Source organism: Canis aureus, chromosome 1, assembly GCF_053574225.1.
Source record: "Canis aureus isolate CA01 chromosome 1, VMU_Caureus_v.1.0, whole genome shotgun sequence".
Classification (NCBI taxonomy): domain Eukaryota; kingdom Metazoa; phylum Chordata; class Mammalia; order Carnivora; family Canidae; genus Canis; species Canis aureus.
Window position 1 is genome coordinate 17,896,803 of NC_135611.1, and position 24,744 is coordinate 17,921,546.

General features: G+C 46.6%; 1 protein-coding gene and 1 long non-coding RNA gene across 9 annotated transcripts in view; one reads left to right on the plus strand and one right to left on the minus strand.

Moving 5' to 3' along the window:
- LOC144310567 (uncharacterized) overlaps positions 1–23,017 on the minus strand; it is a 42,178-nt gene extending 19,161 nt beyond the window's left edge. The window contains exons 1-2 of one of the 2 annotated variants that reach the window (XR_013376260.1): positions 22,879–23,017; positions 15,047–15,180 (exon numbers count right to left, since the gene is read on the minus strand). This is a non-coding gene — a long non-coding RNA (uncharacterized LOC144310567). Of the gene's footprint in view, positions 1–1,144; positions 3,002–15,046; positions 15,181–22,878 lie in introns of those variants that run through there. The other variant, XR_013376259.1, reaches the window with a different exon arrangement.
- The window catches only part of ALPK2 (alpha kinase 2), a 136,333-nt gene that overhangs the window by 58,267 nt on the left and 53,322 nt on the right, over positions 1–24,744 (plus strand). For all 7 annotated transcript variants that reach the window (XM_077891692.1, XM_077891665.1, XM_077891644.1 and 4 more), the window contains one exon: positions 1,167–2,901. In XM_077891692.1, the coding sequence (XP_077747818.1) occupies positions 1,167–2,901 (1,735 nt within the window). The remainder of the gene's footprint in view (positions 1–1,166; positions 2,902–24,744) is intronic.

The following is a 24,744-nucleotide window of genomic DNA, read 5'->3' on the forward strand; positions in this document are numbered from 1 at the left end:
TGAGCAGGCATCTGACGATTGAGGGCTTACGAGCACATGTGAGCTTGGGGAGACAGAGCGATGCTTTCAGTGAGAAGAGAGAGAACAAGAAAGACTGTGTGCCACTGAGGGCCTGACACTAATCCTTCCAGGTTATGTATTTGTGCACATTTTGTTCAGATCAGTCAATAAATATCTAAACATCACCTCTAATTCTGGCTAGACCCACAGCTGCTGCTTTCTGAAAAGTGCTTTTTGACTTAAGAGCTGGATAATGCATCGGGTGAGACCAGCAATGTTATAGCTACACTGAGGTCAAATGAGATAAATGAGTGCAAATTATAAAGCAAGTGTAATGGGTTTTTATTAGGATTGCAGAGCCTGGAGACAAGCCCTAGTGGGAAAGGTCAGCGAAGCCGGTCAGGCTGGAGGCTACCCGGAGCTCCAGTCAATAAAGGGAGGAGCCACGGGAGCACTGTCTCTCCTGGTGGAGGGAGAGCAGGCTCAGCACGATCCAGGATTCAGTTTCTTCCCTGTTGGGCCAAAGCCGAGCACCTGGCTCCGTCTGTGTAAGTCAGGATGGCATGTGGACCTGGGTTTCCAGCTAGAGGGGCACACGGGGTGAGGTTTAGACTTCAGAGTCATGCAAAATTAAGAGAAATGGCACTATCCTCCATACACATAATCCCGGCGTGATACCTTGACACCCTCCTGGCAAGAGCCAGGCCTTCCTAGCATGGGCTTCCACAGAGTTATTGCTCATGCTGCTCCCACTGCATGAAGTAGGATTCTTCAGTCCTTCGTGTACAATGACTCACTCCAGAAAATTGTGTTTTTCTCAAATTCCCATAGCATAAAAAGGACTTAAAAGGAGAGATGAAGAAACCAGATTATAAGATGTCTCCCCATTCATCTGAATAATTCTCAAGCATTTTTCAAGTTGGGGTAAGATGGTGGAAAGTTTTAAGGGAAAATGCTGAGCTTCCTGGATTCTCAGCTCGAGGGCAGCTGGAGCCCAGGGGCTGGTTGCCTCTGACCACAAGCCCCCTTCCAGGGAGACCACAGAAGATCTCCTGGAGGGTGCAGCTAAAACCATGGTCGTTTTCTGTATGCCATGACGTGACAAATGTTGGCACGTCCATCATCCAAAACATGGCAAACTTACCTGTGTGTTCTCTTCATCCTAGCTGTACCCCTGATGACGCTGCCGTGTATCAGATCTCTGCTAAAAACTGTTCTGGAATGATTTGCTGCTCTGCTTCTGTTGAAGTCAGGTGCTCAGCAGAGAACTCGCAGCTCTCTCCTAACCTGAAAGATGGCAGGGGCCCAGGTTGGCCACCTGCAACAGAGGCGTGTGCGCAGGGCAAGACAAATCAGCTGGGGGAGAAAGAACCTCCTTGTGAGGGCGAAGAGTATGTCTCGGCAGGTAGTCCCGTGTCTGCTGACTCCCCCTCCTCCAAATTCAGCCCCTCGTGCTCCCTCCAGTTATTGGCCAACAGTGACACTAGTGCATCCAGGTCTGAAAATCCCTTGGATGTTACGGGAACGAGGCCAATGGAAGAGGCGCCTGGTCCGGATGACACAGAGGAAGTTGCAGTTGGGTTGCTTTTTTCTGATTCAAGTACAATCCCCACTAAACAAAATGTGTGTTACCCCAGGACAGCGCATTCCGAAGTATCGAGGCTAAGGGATGGTGCCTCAGGCAGTGATGGCCTTAAGGAGGAAGTCTCAGACTCTGGTCATCCGGATCCTAAAGCGCAGAAGTACATCAGCTTCAGCCTGCCACTGTCAGAGGCGACCGCATCCGCTTGCCCAGGTGACAGGGACACGATCAACCAGCAAGGCAGCCCACAGGTGTCCAGCGAAGACTCTGACAGTGACTATGAACTTTGCCCAGAGATAACCCTAACCTGCACCGAGGAGTTTTCAGATGATGACCTAGAGTATCTGGAATGTTCCGACGTTATGACGGATTACTCTAATGCAGTCTGGCAAAGGAACCTGCAGGGCTCTGAGCATGTTTTTTTATTAGAAAGCGATGACGAAGAGATGGAATTCGGTGCGTGTTGCCTGGGTGGGTGTGAGCATCTCCTCAGTGAAATGGGTTGTGGGCCTCCGGTGTCGGATGACACGGGGCCTATGGATGCCACCACTGGCTTCTGTGGTTATCACTCACAATCCCAAGAAGTGGGGGTGAGGAGCAGCCAAGCCTCCACCCACAGTCCCTCATCCCTGCAAACGGGGATGATTCTGACTTGGGGGCCTCACCGAGACACGACATCTACGGTGACAGACCAGGGGAGACATAAACCACCCACTGCTTCTGGGGCCGCTGAAAATGATTATCCAGGAATTCGAGGAGAAACCAGAGACAGCCACCAAGCAGGAGAGGAATTCCCCAGTGACAATCTGCTAAACATGGATAAAGCAGTGATAGAGACGGCGATGAAGCGCTTGTCTGGTGAGTTAGAGAAGCCAGGGGTGAGCCAGTGGATGGAGATCGCAGCAGAGAAAAAGGAAGGGGATGGGGGGTCACTGACCAAGACGCGCTCTGAGAAACCCCCCAGGGTGAGGCGGCCAGGTGTGAGAGGAAAACCCAAAAAGCTGAGCCCCAACCTAAAAGAGAGTGCAACAGAAGGCACCCTTAATCTCCTCTATCCCAAAGAACCTGTTAAGCACCCACTAACCCAGAGTGATAAAAGAGCCGGTCTTCGTGCCAAAGCAGAAGCTGCTGATTGGAATTCCCAGTTCCCTGCAGGAGAAGGTGCTGTTCCAGCGCCAGCAGACCAAGGAGCAAAAACCCTGCAAACTCCACTGGGCTCAGGCCCCCAAGGAGCGAACTCAGACTTCCAGGGGGAAGGAGTGCCGGTCCATAGGCTGTTTGAAACAAGCGGAGTTCCAGGCTGGAGTGCTCTTCCTCAGGTAAGACTCCTCTCTTTAAAAATTGCTAGATGAAAGGTATTTGTGTGTGTGTGTGTGTGCGTGTGTGTGTGTGTTTCCCTTCCCTTCATATTCCTGATCACTCTACCACAGTGTAAATCAAAAGAAGTCTCCCAGTACCATTAGGGTACTTGTGAATGACAGCTGCTGCTGCTGGGAAGGAAATCTGGTTTTGAAAAAAGGCCCAGATAAACCCTAAGCCATCCTAATTATAGCAAAAGACAGATAGAAGTAAGAGGCACTAATGGGATTCTGGACAGCTGGACAAAGAAATTTGATATTTTGTCTACCGCATGTGTTTTACTAGGCAATGTCTCTATTCAGAAGGGTTCTCAAGCAAATGTTTTGGGTGAAGACCTTAAAAGAAAAAGAAAGTCTCTTTTGGCAATTTCTCAGGAGCTCTTTGAAAATGGTAAGCGCTGGTTTTAGTCAGAATTCATCGTAAAATGAAAGATTTCGGTGCATCTCAAAGATTTGTAGAACCCACTCAGTGGTGTTGGAGGAAGTAGACAGAGTCAGTTTCCTTCGCCCAACAAATCAAAGTAGATTTTTCAACGAATGCCTGTTTTTGTTTTTCTTAGATCACAAAGTATAAAAGAGGCTAAGAAGGTACCGCCGGGGAATAAATTTGTTTCACCCTATTACCGATTGGGGGGTATATTTGAAAGAGATTAACAGGAATAATTAATGCACCAAAGATACTGTGTTTGATGTGCGAATGTCTTAAAGGCTCCCCCAGGGGGCTTTGCATTGATGTTGTGCTGTGAGGCCAAGATTTTATTTTTGCAAATAACTACCTAAGAAAAGGTTTTTCAATTATTTTTACTAGATCTGTGTTCTCCCTCCGCTCAGCTTCATAGTAGGAACCTAGAGATTAGACATATTCCAAAGACGACGGAATATTCCCAAATGCACTCACAGTTACTGCACTCTCTCTGTGAAAAAGTAAACACGTACTACATTGGTTTCTAACGAGTCCTAAAGAAGCCAATCTAAAAATCTCCAGATCTGAGGTAGCTTTTTCCTGAGCAAATTGTCTGCTCTGCTGGCCAAACTCACCACATAAGTCACATTTGTACTTTACTTTTTGCAGGAGAGCCTGCTTTATCCTATTTGGTTGTTTAACACCTACCATAGGGTGATCACATGCCAGTGACCACAGATGGGTGCCCAGGATAAGTTTATGGAGGTGGTTTAGCCCAATACTAATATGAAATTAGGTTGCAGTGTTCATTTTTTCACATCCATAAACATAGCATTTCCCTTTGTTTTCATATAATGCTCTTCCTGGATCAGCTAAGAACCTTTTTACAGTTGCTTATCCACGTTGAGCATTTCACTGGGCAAATTATCCTCATTATCAAAGGTTCCAGGGGAGGGGGGTGAGGGGGTCAAGTGGCCGGGGAGGAGTACGTGGAGACTAGTGACAATGATAGTTTCAGACCTGCCACTGGGGGAAGCGCTTTCTAGCTTCCTCAGCTGCCAACAATGAGAGGAGCTAAAGGAAGGAGCCTTCTTAGTCCTCCTCAGCTTATACCCTAAGCTGAATTCTGAGATCCGAAGTCCTGGGGACAGCAGGCTCAGTGCAGCTAAATAAAAAGGGCCATCAAAAAATAAAAAATAAAAAAATAAAACAGGCCATCTCCAGGACCACAGGCAGCTGCCTCACGCAGATTCTTGTCTCCAGCGGAGTTCTTGTGCGACTCTCACTCCCCTCCCCAGCCATCGGCTGGAGGTCCAAGGTGTGTTTTGTGCTTTGTGGCATAACTAAAGCAATCGCCTCCGACCCATAGAGGATAGAGGTGACTTTTTAGAAAGCTTGCATTCTGCAGGTAGTAGGACTGTTTCTCCCTTTGCTGTGCTCCGTGGCAGAGCCAGCCTCTCACTCAAGGGCACCCAGAAACATGAATGGAAGTTGTCTATGGAGGACCGTCCTGTGCAGCCTCTGTATCTGTGCCATTTATCTTCCCTTAACTAAAGTGGGAAAATTTTGCCACAGGGCCAGTGGCATAGTGAGTGCAGATGCTTTTACCCACGCAAAAAGTTACTATCTAACTGTAGGAGATGCCTGTGTTTCTTGCACGCATACACAATATGGCCAAATCTAGAGCAAAGGGCTAAATATCATTGGAAACGTGATACAAAAGCATGAGAAGGCCCCTGGGAGCTAAATCAGACTTTTAATTTTCTTAAATACTGCTGAAGAAAAAAATTGGTGAATCTTTCTATAACTAAGTCGAAAAGATATTTTAAATATTTATTCTCAGGCAACTGAAGCTTGTGGGAACTTAAGATATGAAACGGTGACAAATCCTCGGTTGGGGTAATATTAACAAATCTGCCCACTCTTGACTCTTGCCTGATGCACTTACCTTTAGGTGTCTTTTTGTAGAAACAGTGACCACCAGCTTATCTTTTAGTCGTTTGTCTTCATCTGTATATTGCTTTTAGCATTCCGAGGAAGGGTCCATACCTCTAATTCTGCATTTTAAAAATAAGACTAGATTGTAGAGTATCTCCTGCCTAAACATAGGTCTCCAGGTGTACTTACTTCCGGTCTTCCTCTCCTGCTTTTATGTTGCAAGGCCATCTTGTTCTGATTTGTGTTGAAATAGTACTTACCCAGGCTGGGACTGGAAAGCCCCCAATTTCTCTACGTTTATGGAAGATTCCAAAGTTAATCCCAGTTTGGGAGTGGAAACACTGAGAGGGTACCCCAGGCTAACTTGAATCATCTTCAAGGGTCACACTGCCAATCCCAATCCTTCACCTTGGTTTTGCTCTTCTTTTATGATCCAACTCAGAGGCATGGCCTGACGACCCGCCCATCTTAAGTTTCCTTGTAGCCACACTGGGGTAAGATCATCCTCACTCTTAAATCAGAAGTGCTGTGTCTGTCCTTCTGCATCGCTGCCCAGCTTCACCCCAGGGAGATTTGCATTTCTCTTTGGGCTCATGGGATCTCAAGTGTACAGTATGAAAGTGTAATCTTCGGTTCTGAGAGTTAAGCATCCTCTTGATCAGGAATCAGCACTAAGCACAGAGGGTGAGCTCCTTGGTGGCAGGGAGTTGGGTCACTGTATTTTGTTCACTGCTATGTCCCAAGCCCTTGGGTTCGGGCTGGCCACGTAGTAGGCACTCAGTAGTCGGAAGAGTAAGTAGCCATACGAGATGAGATTTAATTCCATTAATTCCATAATGATCAATGGTTTCAACCACTTTATGGCCTTTGGTATTATAAGTAGACCCTCTGGTTCCCTTCACCTACCAATTTTCCACTACCAAATTGCTTCCCATTGCTCTTTGGGCCCTGGGAATGGATTACTACGTACTAAACTGTAAACACCTTGCACGCGGCTTCCCTTGTGAGTGCTGGTGATTCACATATAACTTGGTCCCATCAGTGCCTTGTTAGCTTGCCCAGATCGCTGGCCAGACCCAGGGAGACCTTACCACGTGCCCCTCGCATTGAAGACCCTCTGCCATACTGCCTCCATCTACCTCTGAGTGGCAAAGCAGACAAACTCACTGGTTTCTTCACCTGGAAAATGGAGCATTCTTTCAGACGTGTGGTGTTTCTTCTGTCTTCTTGCCTTGGAATGCCCTCGCTCTGTGTATTGCCAGCTCAACTCCTTTCTTCTTTCAAGGCCAAGATCCTGCAAGGTACTTCCATTTGCACCCCACTCCTGAAGCACAGTCCTCACCCTTCACTATGATTTCTCTTTCCAGAGAAACACAGCTTTTTAAAAACACTTTTAATTTATTTTATTCATGAGAGAGAAAGGGAGAGAGAGGCAGAGACACAGGCAGAGGGAGAAGCAGGCTCTATGCAGGAAGCCCGATGCGGGACTCGATCCCAGGACCCCAGGATTACACCCTGAGCCGAAGGCAGATGCTCAACTGCTGAGCCACCCAGGGATCCCAAAACATAGCATTCTTATTCGCATACTCTGTGTGGTATAGTGAGCTCTGGGCCTGAGTTTGAGTCCTGCCTGACTGCCTGCTGACTCTGTGACCCTGGGAAAAACCACCTATGCTCTCCCGGGTCCACTTTCTTCATCTAAAACAGAAAACAGGGCAGCCTGGGTGGCTCAGCAGTTTAGCGCTGCCTTCAGGGCGTGATCCTGGAGACACGGGATCGAGTCCCATGTCAGGCTCCCTGCGTGGAGCCTGCTTCTCCCTCTGCCTGTGTCTCTGCCTCTCTCTCTGTGTGTCTCATGAATAAATAAATAAAATTTCTTAAAAATAAATAAATAAATAAATAAATAAATAAATAAATAAATAAATACAGAAAACAGAAATAAGAATAATGCCTGATAGGGTGTTGTGAGGATTAAAGGCTTCCATGTAAAATGCTTATCACAGTACCTATGGTGCAGTTAGCATGTAATAAGTATTATCATTTTTATTTTAATATTTACCTTTTTAAAAAAGATTTTATTTTTGAATACTCTCTATACCCAACATGGAGCTCAAACTCACAACCCCCACATCAAAAGTCATATGCTCTACTGCCTGAGCCAACCAGGCCCCCTTATTATTTACCTTCTTAATACATATGTCCCCTCCCCATATTAAAGACATATTTGAGGGCTGGCTGTGAGTAGTTTTATACCTTTCTAAATTGAAATTTTCACTGAGACACTTGTACATGCACACACAGTTCTAAGAAACCACATGGAGAGATCCTTATACACTTTGCCCCCTTCCCACTTTGCCAGGTTCCCCTGATGGTAACATTTTGAAAAACTATAGCATAATATTACAACCAAAATATTGACATTGATACCATCTAGCCATCTCATTCAAATTTTCCCAGTTTTACTTGTTGTGTGTCTACCAAAATTTATCACCTGTGTAGGCTCATGTGATAAATGCAGTGTGACACTTCATGCTAATCGGAGTTCAGCCTCGTAGCTAGGCAGGCGATACCATAACACAGTATGTGGCAGCTTGAGATGTGCATGGCCATCCAGTGACAGGCAGGACACACAGTAGGTCTCCAATAAAAATTTTTTTTTAGCATAGGAAAACACCAAGCAGATAATCTAAGCCTCTTTATTTTTTTTTTAAGATTTTATTTATTTATTCATAGACACAGAGGGAGAGAGGCAGAGACACAGGGAGAGGGAGAAGCAGGCTCCATGCAGGGAGCCCAATGTGGGACTCGATTCGGGTCTCCAGGATCACACCCCAGGCCGCAGGCGGCGCCAAACCGCTGCACCACCAGGGCTGCCCTCTAAGCGTCTTTATAATGTAGTTTTCATCTCTGGGACAGAGCAACCTGAGATTTGAATTCATCTGCATAATAAAATGCAAACACCTCCAAACACCTCCTCCGCCACCCAATAGCAACTATTAAAACAGACTCCAGAAGGCTGATAAGCCAGCTCTCTACTGATGAGAGGAAGGGCCGAAGTTTATAATCGCTCATCTCTTAGCACGCAGCAGTCAGGCCTCTTGTCAACACCATCCCATGGCTGACCCAGCAAGTAACACAAACATTTGTTTTGTTTTTAATCACAAAGCCTGCTGTGCTGCTTCTGCCAAATGCCATTACTGCCCTGCACCTGCAGGATTAGCGGGTGCCCTGGCTCGGCCGCAGTAATTGTACTCAGTGATTGTTAAATAATCAATGGAAAGTCATTCGAAGCCCCAGCTCTGCTACTAACAGTGCAGTCTGCAGACCAGCTTGTCAAAGAACAGAATCTCAAATCCTGCCCCAGCCTTGCTACATCAGGATCTGCATTTTAACCTGATTCCTAGGTGATTCGTATACACACTGAAGTTCCAGAAGCTCTGGTCTACAGAGAGGAGGTCTTTCTCAGATTAAAAAAAGACCCTAAAGCAGTGGCCTGGCTGGTTGGCTGGGACCTTAAAACAGTCTGATTCCTGAGTTCAGCCCCCAGAGATTCTAAGGTAATTTGGTCTGGGTATGGCTTGGGCATTGGGGGTTTTAAAAGCTCCTGGGTGGTTCTCTGTATCTACAAATTTGAGAATCGTAGCTGTGCTTTAGAACCATCCCTGTATTTTCTACATGTAGAGATGCCTAAGCCCCACCCCTGGAAGTCCTGAAGTCAGGCTTGTACACCTGTTGCCTTAGTGGAATGGAAATGGAAGGGTCCGCTTGGAAGGGTCCCCTTGGAAGGTTCCCCCGGGAGGTTGAAGGTTGAAGACCCACAGAGCAGGGCTGCAGGGAGCTGAAGGTCATAGGCTTCATGAAAGCATTCTTTGAGGGATTCTTGAGCCCCCTGCCCTTGATTTCCTTCCAGTCTTAGCTGAGTAACAAAGCCCCAGGTTATTCACTCCTTTTCAAACACACAATGAGTATTCTCCGCACATAAGATGTTGCTGCTCTCGTGCAATGTCCACATTCCTGAAACACCTCATATTCTGCAAAAATCACACACTTTAAATTATCAGGGCCTCTGGGGAAAATAGCAGTCCCTGCCGGTCACTTCAGAAACAGGTCATTTGAAAACCAATGACAAAAGCAAAAACATGTGCACAGGAAGTTCCTTCACTTGGACTGTCCAGGGAGGCAGCTTGGGTTGGCCGGTGGTTGCTGGGGCAGATATTAAAAATACACAAGAGGGGGACCTGGGGGGCTCAGTGGTTGAGCATCTGCCTTCGGCTCAGGTCGTGATTCCGGGGTCCTGGGATCCAGGTCTTGGTAGGCTCCCCACGGGGAGCCTGGTTCTCCCTCTGTCTATGTCTCTGCCTCTCTGTGTCGCTCACGAATAAATAAAATCTTAAAAAAAAAAATACACAAGCTAACTGAGTGGAAAGGCTGGTAGCCCTCTAGTAGGGCAAGTCTGAGGGTGCCCCAGCTTCAGGGACAGAAGTGAGTGTCTGTGGGTGACTGCTGGGGAGCTGGGCCTGGGGGTGGGGGTGGGGAGTGCCTCCTGAGCTCAGACACAGGCCTGGAGTGCACGTCTCAGGAGAGAGGAGTGCCAGGACAGGCCTCATTTTTAGCTTTATTCGAATATACCCAGAGAGTCTCTGCTGCCAATGCAAAAGTTGGGTTGCAGTCTCTTACCCTTTCCTGCTCAAGATTCTCTACTTTATGCCAGGGCTCCTGGGCCTAGGAGAAATCAAGAATGAAGCAGTGTAGCATCTGCATTATACCGACACCATCCCCCTACTAACTCCTCTCTTAGGGAGCACTCCCTACAGAGCAGGTGTTGTAGCGCAGGGTCACAGGGGGCCCAAGGCCTCTCCCCAGCCCAGGGGCCCAGGGGCCCAGGGGCCCAGGGCGGCGCAACACCACGCATCACCACTGCAAGGGTTTGGATTATCTGCACTGGGATCATCCACAATGGTGCTTGTTTAGGAGCACAAATCTCTAAATTTTACCTTGGGCTTGTTGGATTTGCGCTTGTAATGAGCACCGTAGGTGGTTCTCCTGCGCAAGTAAAACTCCAACGGTGAGCTTCGTTAGATAGAGACCCCGAGTGACTACTACCACCTGAGGCATTCCCGGAAAGAATCACGGGATTTGGGAAGCAACAGGAAGTTTAGGGCTTGTCGGGGGTAACCCCTTTGCCCTAAGAGGGGGGAAAACACCTCTTGATGGATGTTTCTCTGCTTTCTAGTTGGCTTGCTATAAACGCAGCTTGTTCTTCACCTGTCCGGCCGCTGAAATAAATACAGATCCTGACTTCTTGTAACTAATCCAGAACAGGTGTGCCATCTACAGCTGAGCTTTATTTTAAGGAGGAGTTCAGTGACAGGAATTTGAGGGGTAGCAGTGGAGGCCGGAGAGAGGAGGGTCGCTTGGCTGCTTGGGTGGGTTTAAGTCCCTGTAGCAAAACTCTCATCAGTTCTTTGGGTGGGAGCCAGGTGCCAGAGACATGCTTTATTGGTGGTTTTTTTGGCTATGACAGAAAGTGAACTGGCTTTGCTGATAATGGGATAGGAAAGATGTTGAACTAACCATCCCTCTGTCAATATAAATGATAAAGCTGTGGCAGAAAGGGGTGGGAGCAGTCCCCAGTAGATCACCAGATGAACCAGACAAAGTAGAGAGTACAGAATTAGACCCAAGAATATATTGGAATTTGGTTTATGATGGAAATATCCTTTCAAGCTTTAGGAAAGAAACAATATCTTCGATGCTGACATGATTAGTCATCTGGGTGGAGGAAGAAATAAGCCCTGTATCTTGCAGTGGACCCCAAATAAACTCCAGATGGATCTCTGAGTTATATATATTTAAAACCCCCAAGCTATAAACTACTAGAAAAAATATTGCAAACTATTTTTAGGAACTTGAAAGCCATGAGATCTTCTTGGGACACAAAGAATGGAAAAAGAAAGAAAGAAAACATTGATCATTTTGGTTACATTGAGCTAATGTCTATATAACAAAAAATGTCAGAAACAAAAGTAAACGAAAGTGACAGACTGGAAGAAATGTGTAGGACACACATAATAGGCAAAGATTAATTTCCAAAGTATATAAAAAACAGGTAAGAAAAAATATTCCTAGCAATTGAATTTTAAGGAAAGGTAAAAGTAAATAAACTCAAGGTTCGCAGAAGAGAATATACAAATGGTTGCTAAACACATAAGATGTTCAGCCTCATGAGTAATTAGGAAAATATAAATTAAAAAAGTATCTCTCACCCATGAGATAGGCAAAAAACTTACAGGATGGTAGGTAATATCAAGGTGTTGAGACTATGGAGAAATGGGTACTTTGTCAACAAGAGTGTAACGTGGTGATATCTTTTAAAATTAATAATATCTTTTAAAATTAATTAATATCTTCTAAAATTAAAAGGGGCATTACCCACTATACTGCAGTTTCATGGGCGCAAGAGACACGTACCATGAAGTAGAGCAAGAAAAGTATATTACAGAATGATTCACACAACATGGTACCAGGTATGCTCCCCCCTGAACCAACCCATAATCATATATGTCATTTGTACATACACAGAGAAGTACATAAAATTACCTTCGTTAAATGTAGAAGGATCCACACCAAAATGACAACCACGATAACTCTGGCAGGAGAGGGCATGTGAATAGAAAACTAGTATTCGGATAGGTGTTTAGTAATGTTATAGTTTTTAAGGACACTGTTCCTTTGTTACTTGTATTCTTGAAAACCAGTATGTTTTAAAAAGAGAATAAACTGAGGTCTAGGAATCCGTGATTTGGGGCCTAGTTCTGCCATTAACCAGCTCTGTGTCCCTGAGTCCACTTCTCCTCTTCCTTGGGCCTCTTCCCTCAGTTTTTCCTTAAACTGAAGGCGTTAAACTTGATCTCTAAGTTTCCAAGGCTCTAAAGTCCCGTGAATCCCTAATTCCACATCAGCTACCCAAATAAATGTCAAATAGAATGGAAGAAAATGTGGATCTCAAGGAGGAGGAAAGCCTTTCTAAGCATAAGGGCAAAAAGTGATAAATTTGACAATGTAAGAATTTTGCATGTTGAAAACCCCCAAGCAGAATTTAAAAACAAATAAAAAATTTAGAAAAGTACATATTGGAGGTGTATAGACAAAGAAAGCAGCATAAGAACAGATGAACATCTGATCCAAAATAGGCAAAGGAATCAAATAGTTCACAAAAAAAAAAGTACAATTACATCATAAACTTATCAACTGATTTTCTTCCTTCCTGCCTTCCCTCCTTCGTCAGTTTTCAGAGATTTGCTTTTAAAGAGATGATATCACCAGCTGATAAGACTGTGAAGGATCAGGCTTTCTTCTATGCTGCTGGTGGTGGGAGTGCAAATTGCTATCCTGTTCCTGGGTGGCAGATTGGCAATACTTACTAATACCTTTAAAATGCGAACTTTGGCCCAGTAATTCGCCATACGAGGTGATCAGCGCTATCAACAGAGCTAGGTGGACAAAAATGCTCATTGCGGCCTGACTTGTAATAAGGAAACTTTGGGACCAATCTAGATATTTAAGAGCGGAGGCGGGGTGGGGATGGTTAAATATTGTGGTACAAAATCCTTTGGAACACCACGCAGCCATCACAGATCATGCTTTGAAGACATTTAAGGATGTGAAAAGATGCTTGTAAACAAATGACGAAGCAATCTGTGTGTGTGTGTGTGTGTGTGTGTGTGTGTAGTCTCTTTATTGGAAAAATGAGGTTTCATGAGAGGAAGCTCCAGCTCTTCCCCTGTGCTCCCCCAGACCCTAAGGGAAACCCCTGGTCATTTTTCTGTCCAGTGCCTTTACACCTTGCTGCAATTCTAGCATAAACGAGTCAGTCTCAAAATCACTTACTGAGCTCTTCCCTAAGAGAACTGACAAAACCTGGTGGCTTTTAAAAGGAAAGAGCTGGGTCCGTGGGTGGCTCAGCGGTTTGGCGCCTGCCTTTGGCCCAGGGCGTGATCCTGGAGACCCAGGATCGAGTCCTGCGTCGGGCTCCCCAGCATGGAGCCTGCTTCTCCCTCTGCCTGTGTCTCTGCCACCCGCCCCCGCCCCCCCGTGTCTATCATGAACAAATAAATAAAATATTTAAAAATAAATAAGTAAAAGGAAATAGCCTCAGGGGCACCTGGATGGCACAGTTGGTTAGGTGTCCGACTCTGGATTTTGGCTCAGGTCATGATCTCAGGGTCATGAGATCGATGGAGCCCCGAGTTGGGCTCTGCGCTCAGCGTGGAATCTGCTCCTTCTCCCTCTGCCCCTCCCCCATTCCCTATCAGCTCTCTCTCTCTCTCAAAGATAAAAAAAATAAATAAAAATCTCTTCTTGTCTTCCAGCTACTTTGCAACATAAATAAGCTCCATTCCATTTTCCTTGAAAGACGATGTATGTATATATGATAATACTACAGCTTTTCTAAATCCCTTAAGGGGCTGCCCCAAATCTAGCAAGAGAACCTTTCTCTTTGATCAGTGAAAAGTAGTTCTCTTTGATGCTGAAAGTTAGATACTGCATAGAGGCCCCATGAGCATCCAAGGGGCCTAAATATTGTTAAAAATAGAACCAGTAAATATAGATAAAATCCCCTTTCTTACCACTTTCCTAGAACCGTATGTGGTGAGACTGCACTAGGTGAGATGTTACACCCGGGGGGCGGCGGGGGGGGGGGGTGGAAGTACTCTATGATGATAAGCAAGGTGTCCTGACTGAATATTTATATCTCCACCCCACCCCCCCAGTCATATGTTAAAGCTCTAACTCCCACAGTATTGGATTTTAGAGGTGGGGCCTTCAGGAGGTAATTAGGTTTAGATGCCATCGTGAGGGTGGATCCCCCATGATGGGGTTAGTGTCCTCGTAGGAAGAGAGACCACAGCTGGCCCTCCCTCCCACCCTTCCTCCCTCTCCTTCTCCCTCCCTTTCCTCCCTTATCCCCCTCTCTCTTACTATCTCTCCCTCTCTCCCTCCCCCCTTCCATGTGTATGTATATATGTGTGTCTCTTTCTCCCTCTTCTCTCTCTCTCCCTCTCTTTCTCTCCCTCTCTCTCCCTTCCTCTCCTTCTCTCTTTCTCTCCTTCTGTGTTTGAGTGTGGATATATGTGTGTGTCTCTCTCTCCTTCTTTCTCTCTCCCCCTCTCTCCCCCCGCTTCGCTCCCTCTGTGCCACGTGAGAAGGCAGACATGTGCAAGCCAGGAAAAGGGTCCTCACCTGGAACCACACTGGTTCTCCAGAACTGTGAGAAATAGCGTTCCTCTTCCTTCAGCTGCCCAGGCTATGGCATTTTGTTATAGCAGCCCGAACAGACTGAGACATAGGTCACCCTCAGAATTCAGAGCCCCCCGTAATTTGGGAACTACTTGGTGCATTAATGTAATAAATTACCAAAAATCATCCCTATAGTCTACAGTAGACTAAACCAGAGGTTATTCAGTGGGAGGCTGTAAGTTTGTAAGTTTGTTTTCTATTTTTAAGATTTTATTTATTCATGAGAGACACAGAGACACAGGTAGAGAGAGAAGCAGGCTCCCTGTGGGGAGCCTGATGAAGGACTCGATCTCAGGACCCCAGGATCACGACTTGAGCTGAAGGCAGACAGACGGTCAACCACTGAGCCACCCAGGTGCCCCTGTAAGTTCTTATGAATGGTGATCTTGGTATTTTTGTGTTCATGACATGACACTTCCATGACACTCTAGTAAGGCATTTTTCTGAAATGGCATTTTTACTTACCAAAACCAAGCAATAAGCGAGTCATACCAGGCAGTTGTGTAGTTAAAAAGCATCAAGATGAAGCTGTTGTGGAGCTTCTTGTTGTGGAGAACTCGTCATCTCGAGTTCTGTACCTGGTCCAACGTCTGCACTGACTGTAGAGAGAAACAAGGGTTGTCAGCCATAAAAATAGCAACGATTCATAGAGTGTTTGCATCTTCCAGCTACTATGCCAATGCCCTACGTTTGGTATTAATCCCTGTGATCAGAGTATGAGCTGGCCCACGAAGCTCAAAGAGCTTAATTAACAGGCCCACAGCACATCTATTTTAAGTGATAAACCTGGAATTCACATTCTGAGGAAAGCAGATCAGCACAAGCACAAATTGAGGCTGATGGTTGTGAGGGCCAGTGTGTTCTGATGGGCAGGAGAGTCAGAAACGTTGAGGTCAAAGAACCCCACTGACTGACTCCAACATCCAGATGGTCTATGAAATTATCTAGTTGTCACCCGAGTCACCTGCAGCTACAAGTGAAGACAGGTTCCAGCTACTCACTGCCTGAAGATTTCCTTCGTGGCTGGGGAGGTTGTCTGGCCACACGTGACAAGGCAGCTGGAAGGAGGAAACCTCACTTTCCCGTAGGATGACTCTAAGGCATGTGCCACACAGTGTTGTAGCAGGGCCCGTGGATTCGGGCCCCTGTGTTCACGGCTGCAATATGTTCAGCCCTGTGCTGGCTCCTCCCTCCCCTAACTCACACTCCTCCTCTCCCGTGCTCCCTGACGTCACCTCCCTGAGAAACTAACTGCACCCCCGTTCTTGTCTCATGTCAGCGTTTTGGAGGGCTGACTCAAATGAAGACCACTCCTAAAGCCTCCAGTTAACGTGCAATCTTCCGTCCCTGGAACACAGAGGGAACTCTCTTTAAAGGCTTGAGTGTGAAGGCGTCTGGCCAATGCCTCAAGGCCTAGCGTTCAAATGCCACTCTTTTCATAACACTTCCGGAATCCTAATGTCCCCGCCTAACCATCCTGCCCTGATCTGCCCTATGGCTCTTCATTTCACCGACTTTAGAACTATTGCTGCAAATCACACTAGATTAGATGGACAGTACACTGATTCTGCAGGGGTCAGGGACAAGCCGTGTTGAGAACGTCTGGTGCCCGATGGTTAGAGATGCCCAATAAACGTTGCGTTGAACCCAGCATTTGATCACAACCCACTTGTGAAAGGGGGTTCCAACTCAGCCAGTGTGACAAGAACTTCAGAAACTTTGTAAACCAAAGTAATAAGAGAAGATTTGAATTGTAATAATTCATCTCAAACCATACAGTGGTACAAATGTGGGAAAGTGGTGTTTTAGTTTACTAGGGTTGCCATAATAAAATGCCACAGACCGGCCGGCTGAAACAATGGAAATTAAATTCCCCACAGTTCTGGAGGCTGGACACGCAAAGCCAAGGAGGTAGTTGGTCCAGTAGGTTTCTTCTCGGGCCTCTCTCTGTAGCTTGAGGATGGCCACCTTCTCCCTGCTGGTGTCTTGTGTCTGTTTGTGTCCTAATCTCCCTTTCTGGCAATGACACCAGTCATATTGGATTAGGGCCCACCTGAATGACCTCATTTTACCTTAATTACCTCTTTCAAGGCTCTCTCTACAAAAATCATGTCATTCTGAGGTACAGGGACTAGGACTTCAACATATGAATTGGGGAAGGGGACATTTTTAGCACAGAACGAGTCTATAAATCTCTCACAGGCCATTTTGGGGCATACGTCAAAAAGAATGAAGATCTGGAAAGTCAGTACTTAAATATCTCAGAACTCAGACTGGGAAACTCCACAATTCCAGAGAAGCAAATATGCCCAGTTTCTTCTTATGAAATGAGGATGGCTGGATGCTGGCTGAGGGGCCACCTGGGCAGATTGTCCAGACCCAGGTAACACGGTGGGAGGCAGAACAATGGCTCCCAAGATTAGGTCCATCACCCCCGTTCCTAGAACTCGTGAATATATTATCATACACGGTGTAAGGGACTTTGCAGACATAAGTTAAGCATTTTGATTTGGGGAATTTACTCTGGATTCTCCAGTGATCCAAGTGTAGTCACGAGTTCTTAAGTGGGAGGGAGAGAAGAGGGTCAAAGTCCAAGAAAGATCTGAAGACCTCCACTCCGCTGGCTTTGAATTTGAAGGAAGGGGCCATGAGTCAGGGAATGCAGGCAGCCTCCAGAAGCTGGAAAAGTTAAGGAGATGTTCTTCTGGAGCCCCTAGAAGGAATGTAGCTTTGCTGCTACCTTGATTTTAGCCCCATGAGATCCATGTTAGGCTTCTGAATTGCAGAACTGTAAGGTAATACATATGTACTGTATGGTAATATGTATGTATTCTTGTAGGGTAAGACATATGTATTCTTATAAGGGATTGAGTTTGTGGTAATTTGTTGCCAGCAGCCACAAGCCACTACTGCAGACAGAGAGGGTAACTTAAAATCAAGGTACCTTGGGGACACCTGGGTGGCTAAGTGGTTGGGCATCTGTCTTTGGCTCAGGGCAAGTCTCTCATCAGGCTCCCCGCGTGGAGCCTGCTTCTCCCTCTGCTTGTTTCTCTGCCTCTCTCTGTATGTCTCTCATGAATAAATAAATAAAATCTTTAAAAAAAAAAAAAACACGACAACAAAATACCTCAAAGCCAAGTCTGGAGATGTCCTTTTTCAGGTTTTTACTTTAGATATCAGAGAGGGAACCCGTTCATGACACAGGCTTTGCAAATTCCAGTGGCCTCTGGCTTAGGAAATCTGATGTGGAAGAGAAAACAACAAGAACCATGGCAATTAACCCAGAATGAGGCCAGCTTCATTTAAAATGAGTATGACATTTTGGAACTCAGGAAGCCTCGGAGAGTGAGGACAGAGCCATGGATGCCACAGCTAATCCCCTCTGGGACTCCTGGGCCCTTCCCGGACTCTCTGGGCCCTAGAACATCTCCAAGTGCACAACCTCAGGTGTCCAGAGGAGCAGAGCACACCTGCACGGGGCTGGGCTCCAGAGAAGGCCACACCCACTGCAGGGCAGCCTGGAGGAGGCGTGGACCCCTGAGCAGCTCTAGTGCCCGACCTCTCAAATGGGACACTACTGACTTTGGGAGCGGGGCAGCTCTGTGTTAGGGACAACTGTCCTGCACACTGTAGGATGTTTAGCAGCATCTCTGGCCAATCTCACCCTCTCACCCCTCTGGCCATTTCTCACCCCCACCGTAGCTGATAGCCAAGAATACCTCTAGACATTGCCAAATATCCCCTGGGAGAGGGGCAAAAATGACCCCATGGCCATTAGCTGTGGCTCAACTCTATCCCCTCAAGAGTGACAGGAGAGGAACAGCTAGGTCATCTCAATCTGCACTGCCCAACAGAGACCTAACACAAGCCACATACACATAATTTTTTGCATGTCCACACAGTGAGCAACCATCACCACCATTTAATTCCAGAATATTTTCATCATCCTCAAAAGAAACCCATACTCATGAACAGTCATTTCCTATTCTGCTCTTCCCCAAGCACTTGGCAAACTTTAATTTGCTTTTGTCTCTGCAGATTTGCCTATTCTGGATATTTCATGTACATGCAATTGTACGTATGTGGATTTTGTGTGTCTGCCTCCTTTCACTTGGAATATTATTATCAAGGGTCATCCATGCCGATCATCTATCAGTACTTCCATTCTCTTTTAGGGCTGAATAAGATCACACTGTATGGACATACCACATTTATTTTAATTCATTCATCAGTTGACGGACATCTGGGCTGTTTCCACTTTGTAGCAATTTTGTGTGGACATATGTTTTCGGTTCTCTTGAGCGAATGCCCAAGAGTGGGGTTGCTGGGTGACTTTACATCTAACTTTTTGAGGAACCACCATACTGGTTTTCAAAGCAGCTGCACCATTTTATATTCCTACGGTAGTGTACAGGGGTGAGCCGCACACATAACTTTACTTTTTTGGAAGCTATATTTTGAAGTTATAAGACCTAGGTAAAGTAAGCTTTTATTTTTTGTTAATTAAATATAACCAAAATATTATTTCAATATATAATCCCTACACACAAATGGATATTTTACATCCTTTTTTTCTGGTATTACGTTTTCAAAATGTTACACTTATATTGTATCTCAATCTGGATGCTAACTATTCACTGGAAATGAGCTTTATTCAGATTTCATGAAATTAGCAATCGAAAGAGTTAATTCACATACCCAAATTGTTCCAAACCCACTTAAAAATTTTACTGTGTGAAAAAAATTTTTACTGTGTGTATCACATGTCAGTTTTTGAATTTACATGTGAATTAATTAAAATTAAATAAAGTTTAAAATCCAGTTCCTTTAGTTGCACTAGGAACATTTCAGGTGTTCATTAGCCACAAATGGCTGATGTCTTCTGGATTGGACATCTCAGCTCTAAGTTATTTTTGTTACAATTGTGATTTTTAAAAAGCATACTGCCCCAGGCCTCAACCTGGGTTTCTTTTTTTTTTTTTCTCTCCTAAAACTGATTCGATGACAAATTATAATTTTCCTTTTATTAAAAAAAATTAAGTTTTCTTTTTCAGGGTAGTTTTTGGCAAAATTGAGCAGAAGATAGAGAGAGTTCCCATATACCTCCTGCCCCTACACAAGCACAGCCTCCCCCACTATCAACATCCCCCACCAGCATGGCTGGTTATGATCGATGAACCTCCACGGACACATCATTATCACCAGAGTCCATGGTTTACATTAGGGTTCACTCTTGGTGAAATCTGATGTGGATTTGGACAAATTCTGTGGGTTTGGACAAATGTATAGTGACATGCACCCACCATTATGGTGTGTGGTTCTATTTTTTTTTCTTTTTTTTTTGAGAGAGAGAGAGAAAGAGAGAGAGAGAGCGGAGGGAGAGGGAGAGAGAAAAATCTTAAGCAGGCTGTATGCCCAGTGTGGAGCCAGACCTGGGACTCGATCTCACGATTCAGAGATCATGACCTGAGTTGAAATTAAGAGTTGGACGCTTAACCGACTAAGCCACCCAGGTGTCCCTGTGGTTCTATTTTTAAAAGAAAGGGCTGCTTCCTGTATCTCCTATATTTCTGGCCGTGGTCTACCAGTTTGGAACAAGTGGCAAACAGTAGCAATTGTCACTCCACGAGCCCCTCCAGCCTCCCAGCCTTAACCCCAAGTAGGCTCTACTTTCAAGGCCAGGTTCTAAGGCAGCCCCCCACTGCCAGAGCCTTGCGTCCCAGTTGGCATCCTGGCAGCCCTGCTGCTTGTTGGGCAGGCTCCACTGTGTCTCTTATATCACTTTAAAAACAACATGCCACCCCGCCCCTGAGCCATCTATCAGGTTACCGTCAGGACAAAAGGGGACACATTCCAGTTGTCTTTGAGGTCACAGGTTATTGGGCTTGGGAAATCAGATGTGGAATAGAAAGCTGGAGGGGAGAGGGCCTGCATTTCCCTTAAAAGTGAGTTTTCATCATAAAACATCAAAGGGCTTAGGTCTGAAGGTCAAGATTCAGCATCAGCATCTGCCCAGAGGCAGGGAATCTATGGCCCCTTCCCTCAGGGATTTTGGGCTTGTGTGGGATAGTGCTTCTCATGCTCTCACGTGCATGCCCGTCACCTGGGAGGTTGTTGGAAAGCAGCTTCTCATTCACCAGGTCTAGGGAAGGGCCTGGGATCCTGCACTTCCAGTAAGTTCCCAGGGATTTCCAGTGAGCACACTTTGAGCAACCAAGGCTTCTCCCAGAAAGTATTCAATGTCCCCTGGCCTTCCCTTCCACCCTCCCCCATCACAGTCAACTGCCCAGTAGTTAATAATAGCTGATGTTTATTGAGTTTAAATATGTGCCAGGCACTGTGCTAAGACCTCAGTAGGTTAGCTTATTTAATTATCTCAACAACCCAACCAGATAAATCCTGTGACTATCTGGGCTCTGGGTTGGGAAGTGGTGCAGCCGGGCCTAGAACAGAGTCTGCTTGACTCCAGGCCCTCTGCCCTCACCACGTTACATAGCCCCCTAATTCCATTTTATTTTATTTTTTAAATTGGTTTTATTTATTTGAGAGAGAGAGAGAAAAAAAAAAAACACAAGCAGGGGAGGGGGGCAGCAGGCAGAGGGAGAGGGAGCAGCAGACTCCCTGCTGAGCAGGGAGCCTGATGTGGGACTCGATCCCAGGACATGGATCATGACCTGAGCTGAAGGCAGGTGCTTACCCGACTGAGCCACCCAGGCGTCCCCTCATTCCATTTTAGGTCTGAGTTCCTTAACTGTCTTTAGGACAAAAATAAACTCTGATAACTGTAGCTGCCTCTGGTGAAGGGGACTGAATAGGTGGCAGGGGTAGGAAGGACGCTTGTCACTCATACCCTTTCCTCGTGCACCTTGTGAGGGTCTTACTGTGTGTGTGTGTGTGTGTGTGTGTGTGTGTGTGTGTATGACCTACTCACATAAAGTAAAGAATGGGGGAAAAAAATAAGCCCATGGCCTTCACAGTCAGAACCATACATCAATATAGGGTCAGTATCAGGCCAGTTCCCAGGGCAAGGGGGTCAGATATCTTTCTCCAAATTGGGCCTCCAACATCATTGGTGCAATGGTGAAGGTTCTTCAGGCTCCGGCCATAGCCTTCCCACCCTCGGGGAATGTAGGCAATATCCTCTCCTAAGACACTCCCCACATGCGGCTGCAGCAATCTTCCTGAAACCTGAATCTGGGACTATCATTCCCTTGTGTAAAAGGACAACACTTTCCCAGCCCGGGCCAAACCTTGCTGAACCTCTCTCTACGGGACTAAATCTGAATGCTTTGCACAACACATATGGCTCTCCATCTCCAGCCTGTAGGCTCTTTCTCCTTTTTTAAGATTTTATTTATTTATTCGTGAGAATCAGAGAGAGAGAGAGAGGCAGAGACCCAGGCAGAGGGAGAAGCAGGGTCCATGCAGGGAGCCTGATGCAGGACTCGATCCCAGGACCCCAGAATCACTGCCTGAGCCAAAGGCAGACATTCAACCACTGAGCCACCCAGGCGTCCCCAGCCTGTAGGCTCTTGCCACTGTCTCCTTGCCACCTTGCCCTTTCCACGAACCCCATACTCTCGTCATTCCAGATAACCGGGGGTTCCCTGCCCCACTGTCTTATTCGTGCTGTTTCCTTGACCTGCCCTCCTGATGGAACATTTGCTGACCACCCTTAACCTTCTTTGCCTCCTTACACAGAAAGTAAATTCCAAGAAGCCAGTCCTTGGCTGCTCATACTCTTTTCCCAGCGGCTATGATGAGGCCTGGCACATGGAGAACTTTCCATAAGTGTTTGCTGAATAAAGGAATGAAAGAATTAAGGCATGGCAATGCAGAGGCAGCAAATAAATGGATTCTGGATCTTTCCCTCATATGTTTGTCCCTTCCCCTCTCCCTGAAGGGGAATTGATTTCTCCCATAACATTTTTAAAAAAGATTTTATTTATTATGTGAGAGAGTGGACACAATAGAGAGCAAGAGCGAGCACCGGGGAGGAGTAGAGGGGAAGCTGAGCAGGGAGCCCAACACGGGGCTCGATCCCAGGACCCCAGGATCGTGACCTGAGACACGGGGTTCGATCCCAGGACCCCAGGATCGTGACCTGAGACACGGGGTTTGATCCCAGGACCCCAGGATCGTGACCTGAGACGTGGGGTTTGATCCCAGGACCCCAGGATCGTGACCTGAGACGTGGGGTTCGATCCCAGGACCCCAGGATCATGACCTGAGCCAAAGGCAGACACTTATCAGACTGAGCCACCCAGGCGCCCTCCCCCATCATGCTTTATTCCTACCTCTCTGCTAGCCTGTTTGCTTGCTCAGCTGGGCTGCTACCCCGTAGGCACGTGGAGGCAGACTCTGGGTCTGATTCATCTGTGAATGTCCAGAGCAAACACAGTGCCTGTCACCATGATCTGCTCAACTGAATTAAATCTCATTAAAGAGGCAAGACAAACATGAAAAATCACATTCCCCCACCCCCTCCGATGTGCTGCCTCCACGGCAGTTGCAGAGCTGAGGAGCGGGGTGGGGGCGGGCGGGAGGTAAAATTGCAAATTCTGTAAGTTCCCCTTTCTGCTGATGCTTGAAAAATTATCTTTCTGAGTCAGCATAGGTATTTTGATACTGCCTTGAGATTTCAGGCGTGTGTGTGTGTGTGTGTGTGTGTGTGTGTGTGTGTAAGTGATGGCTTAAAAACAAGTGCTTTCACATTTACCATCAAACTGATGGTGTTGGTAGGGAAAATAATCTTCCTGAGAACCGCTTAGTACTTCATCTGTTCCATTTCTTTTTTTTAAGATTTTATTTATTTATTCACGAGAGACACAGAGAGAGAGAGAGGCAGAGACACAGGCAGAGGGAGAAGCAGGCTCCACGCAGGGAGCCCCATACGGGACTCGATCCCAGGACCCCAGGATCACGACCTGGGCTGAAGGCAGATGCTCAACCACTGAGCCCCCAGGTGGCCCCATCTGTTACACTTCTAGCTCATCTGACAACACACATAAGGAATTCCCCAGTCCCTGCCTCTCGCTCAGCAGGTGGGAGCGCATCCAGCTCAGGCCTGGGCTGGTCCCATTAGGACGTCCTCAAGCGGCTGGCACCCATCAGAGGGTCCAGAAGCCGGGCAGCGATGAGGGCTAGACCTTTGGTTGTACTGAATTCCCTTCTCCCAACAGGCCACTTGGCACAGAAGCAAGCAGAACCTCCAAGCGAGAGCCAGCCTTCCCATAAGATCCTGCTGCTAGGACTTCATTCTAAACCTCACGTGCACACCATCTCGTCAAGTGACAAAGTGTCACTGCTGAGCAAACTGAGGACTGTGTGGGAGGGAAGGCCCATAGGACAGGCTGGGAAAGGAATGGGATGCTGTTGAGGGTTGAAAATTGTCCCCCCAAATTTATGTCCACCTGGATCCTCAGAATGTGACCGTATTTGGAACTGGGGTTTTTGTGGATGTAAAAAGATGAGGTCACAAAACAGGAAGGATTTTTCCCTAGAGCCTTCAGAGGGAGCATGGCCCTGGGGACACCTTGATTTCCAGCCTGTGGCCTCTAGATCCCAGAAAATAATGTGTGTTGTTCTAAGTCACCCGGTTGGTGGTCATTTGTCTCTGTAGCTCCAGGAAACGAACACGGTTGCCAACAGTGTGTGCAGGGATATGTCAGGAAGAAAAATGTCTGTTTTTCCATTTCTGCCTCCTGGGTCCACTTCCAAAGTAGCTCAGGAGACCGGGGTTGCCTCAAGGGTGAGGTGAAGATGGCCATAAGGGTTGTGGAGAGGAAAGCAAACAGATGGAAAGAAAAAGGTGTCTGTTCTTATTTTTGTTGAGGCAGGACAAGAATTTTTAGTTGGATTTTGTTGAGAGAGGGGTTTTTCTAAATTCCTTTCCTCTTATTAGGCCAGGGAGCCTTATGTCTGCACGATCAGTGGGAGTGCGTGAGGGTCTCAACAAGAGTACGCTCTTGCTGCCTCCACGGCAAGGGCCCTTGGAGATGCTGGGACAAACAAAGCTGACAGAGTCAGGGTCTCGAGGGGCACATTATCCAGGCTTCACATCTCCTGGCGTCAGGATCGGGCTAGCACGAGCTAGGGAAACAGCGAGAACAGATCTTTCCCCTGCTTCCACTCTGGGACACGGGGAGTAGCCCACCACCCAC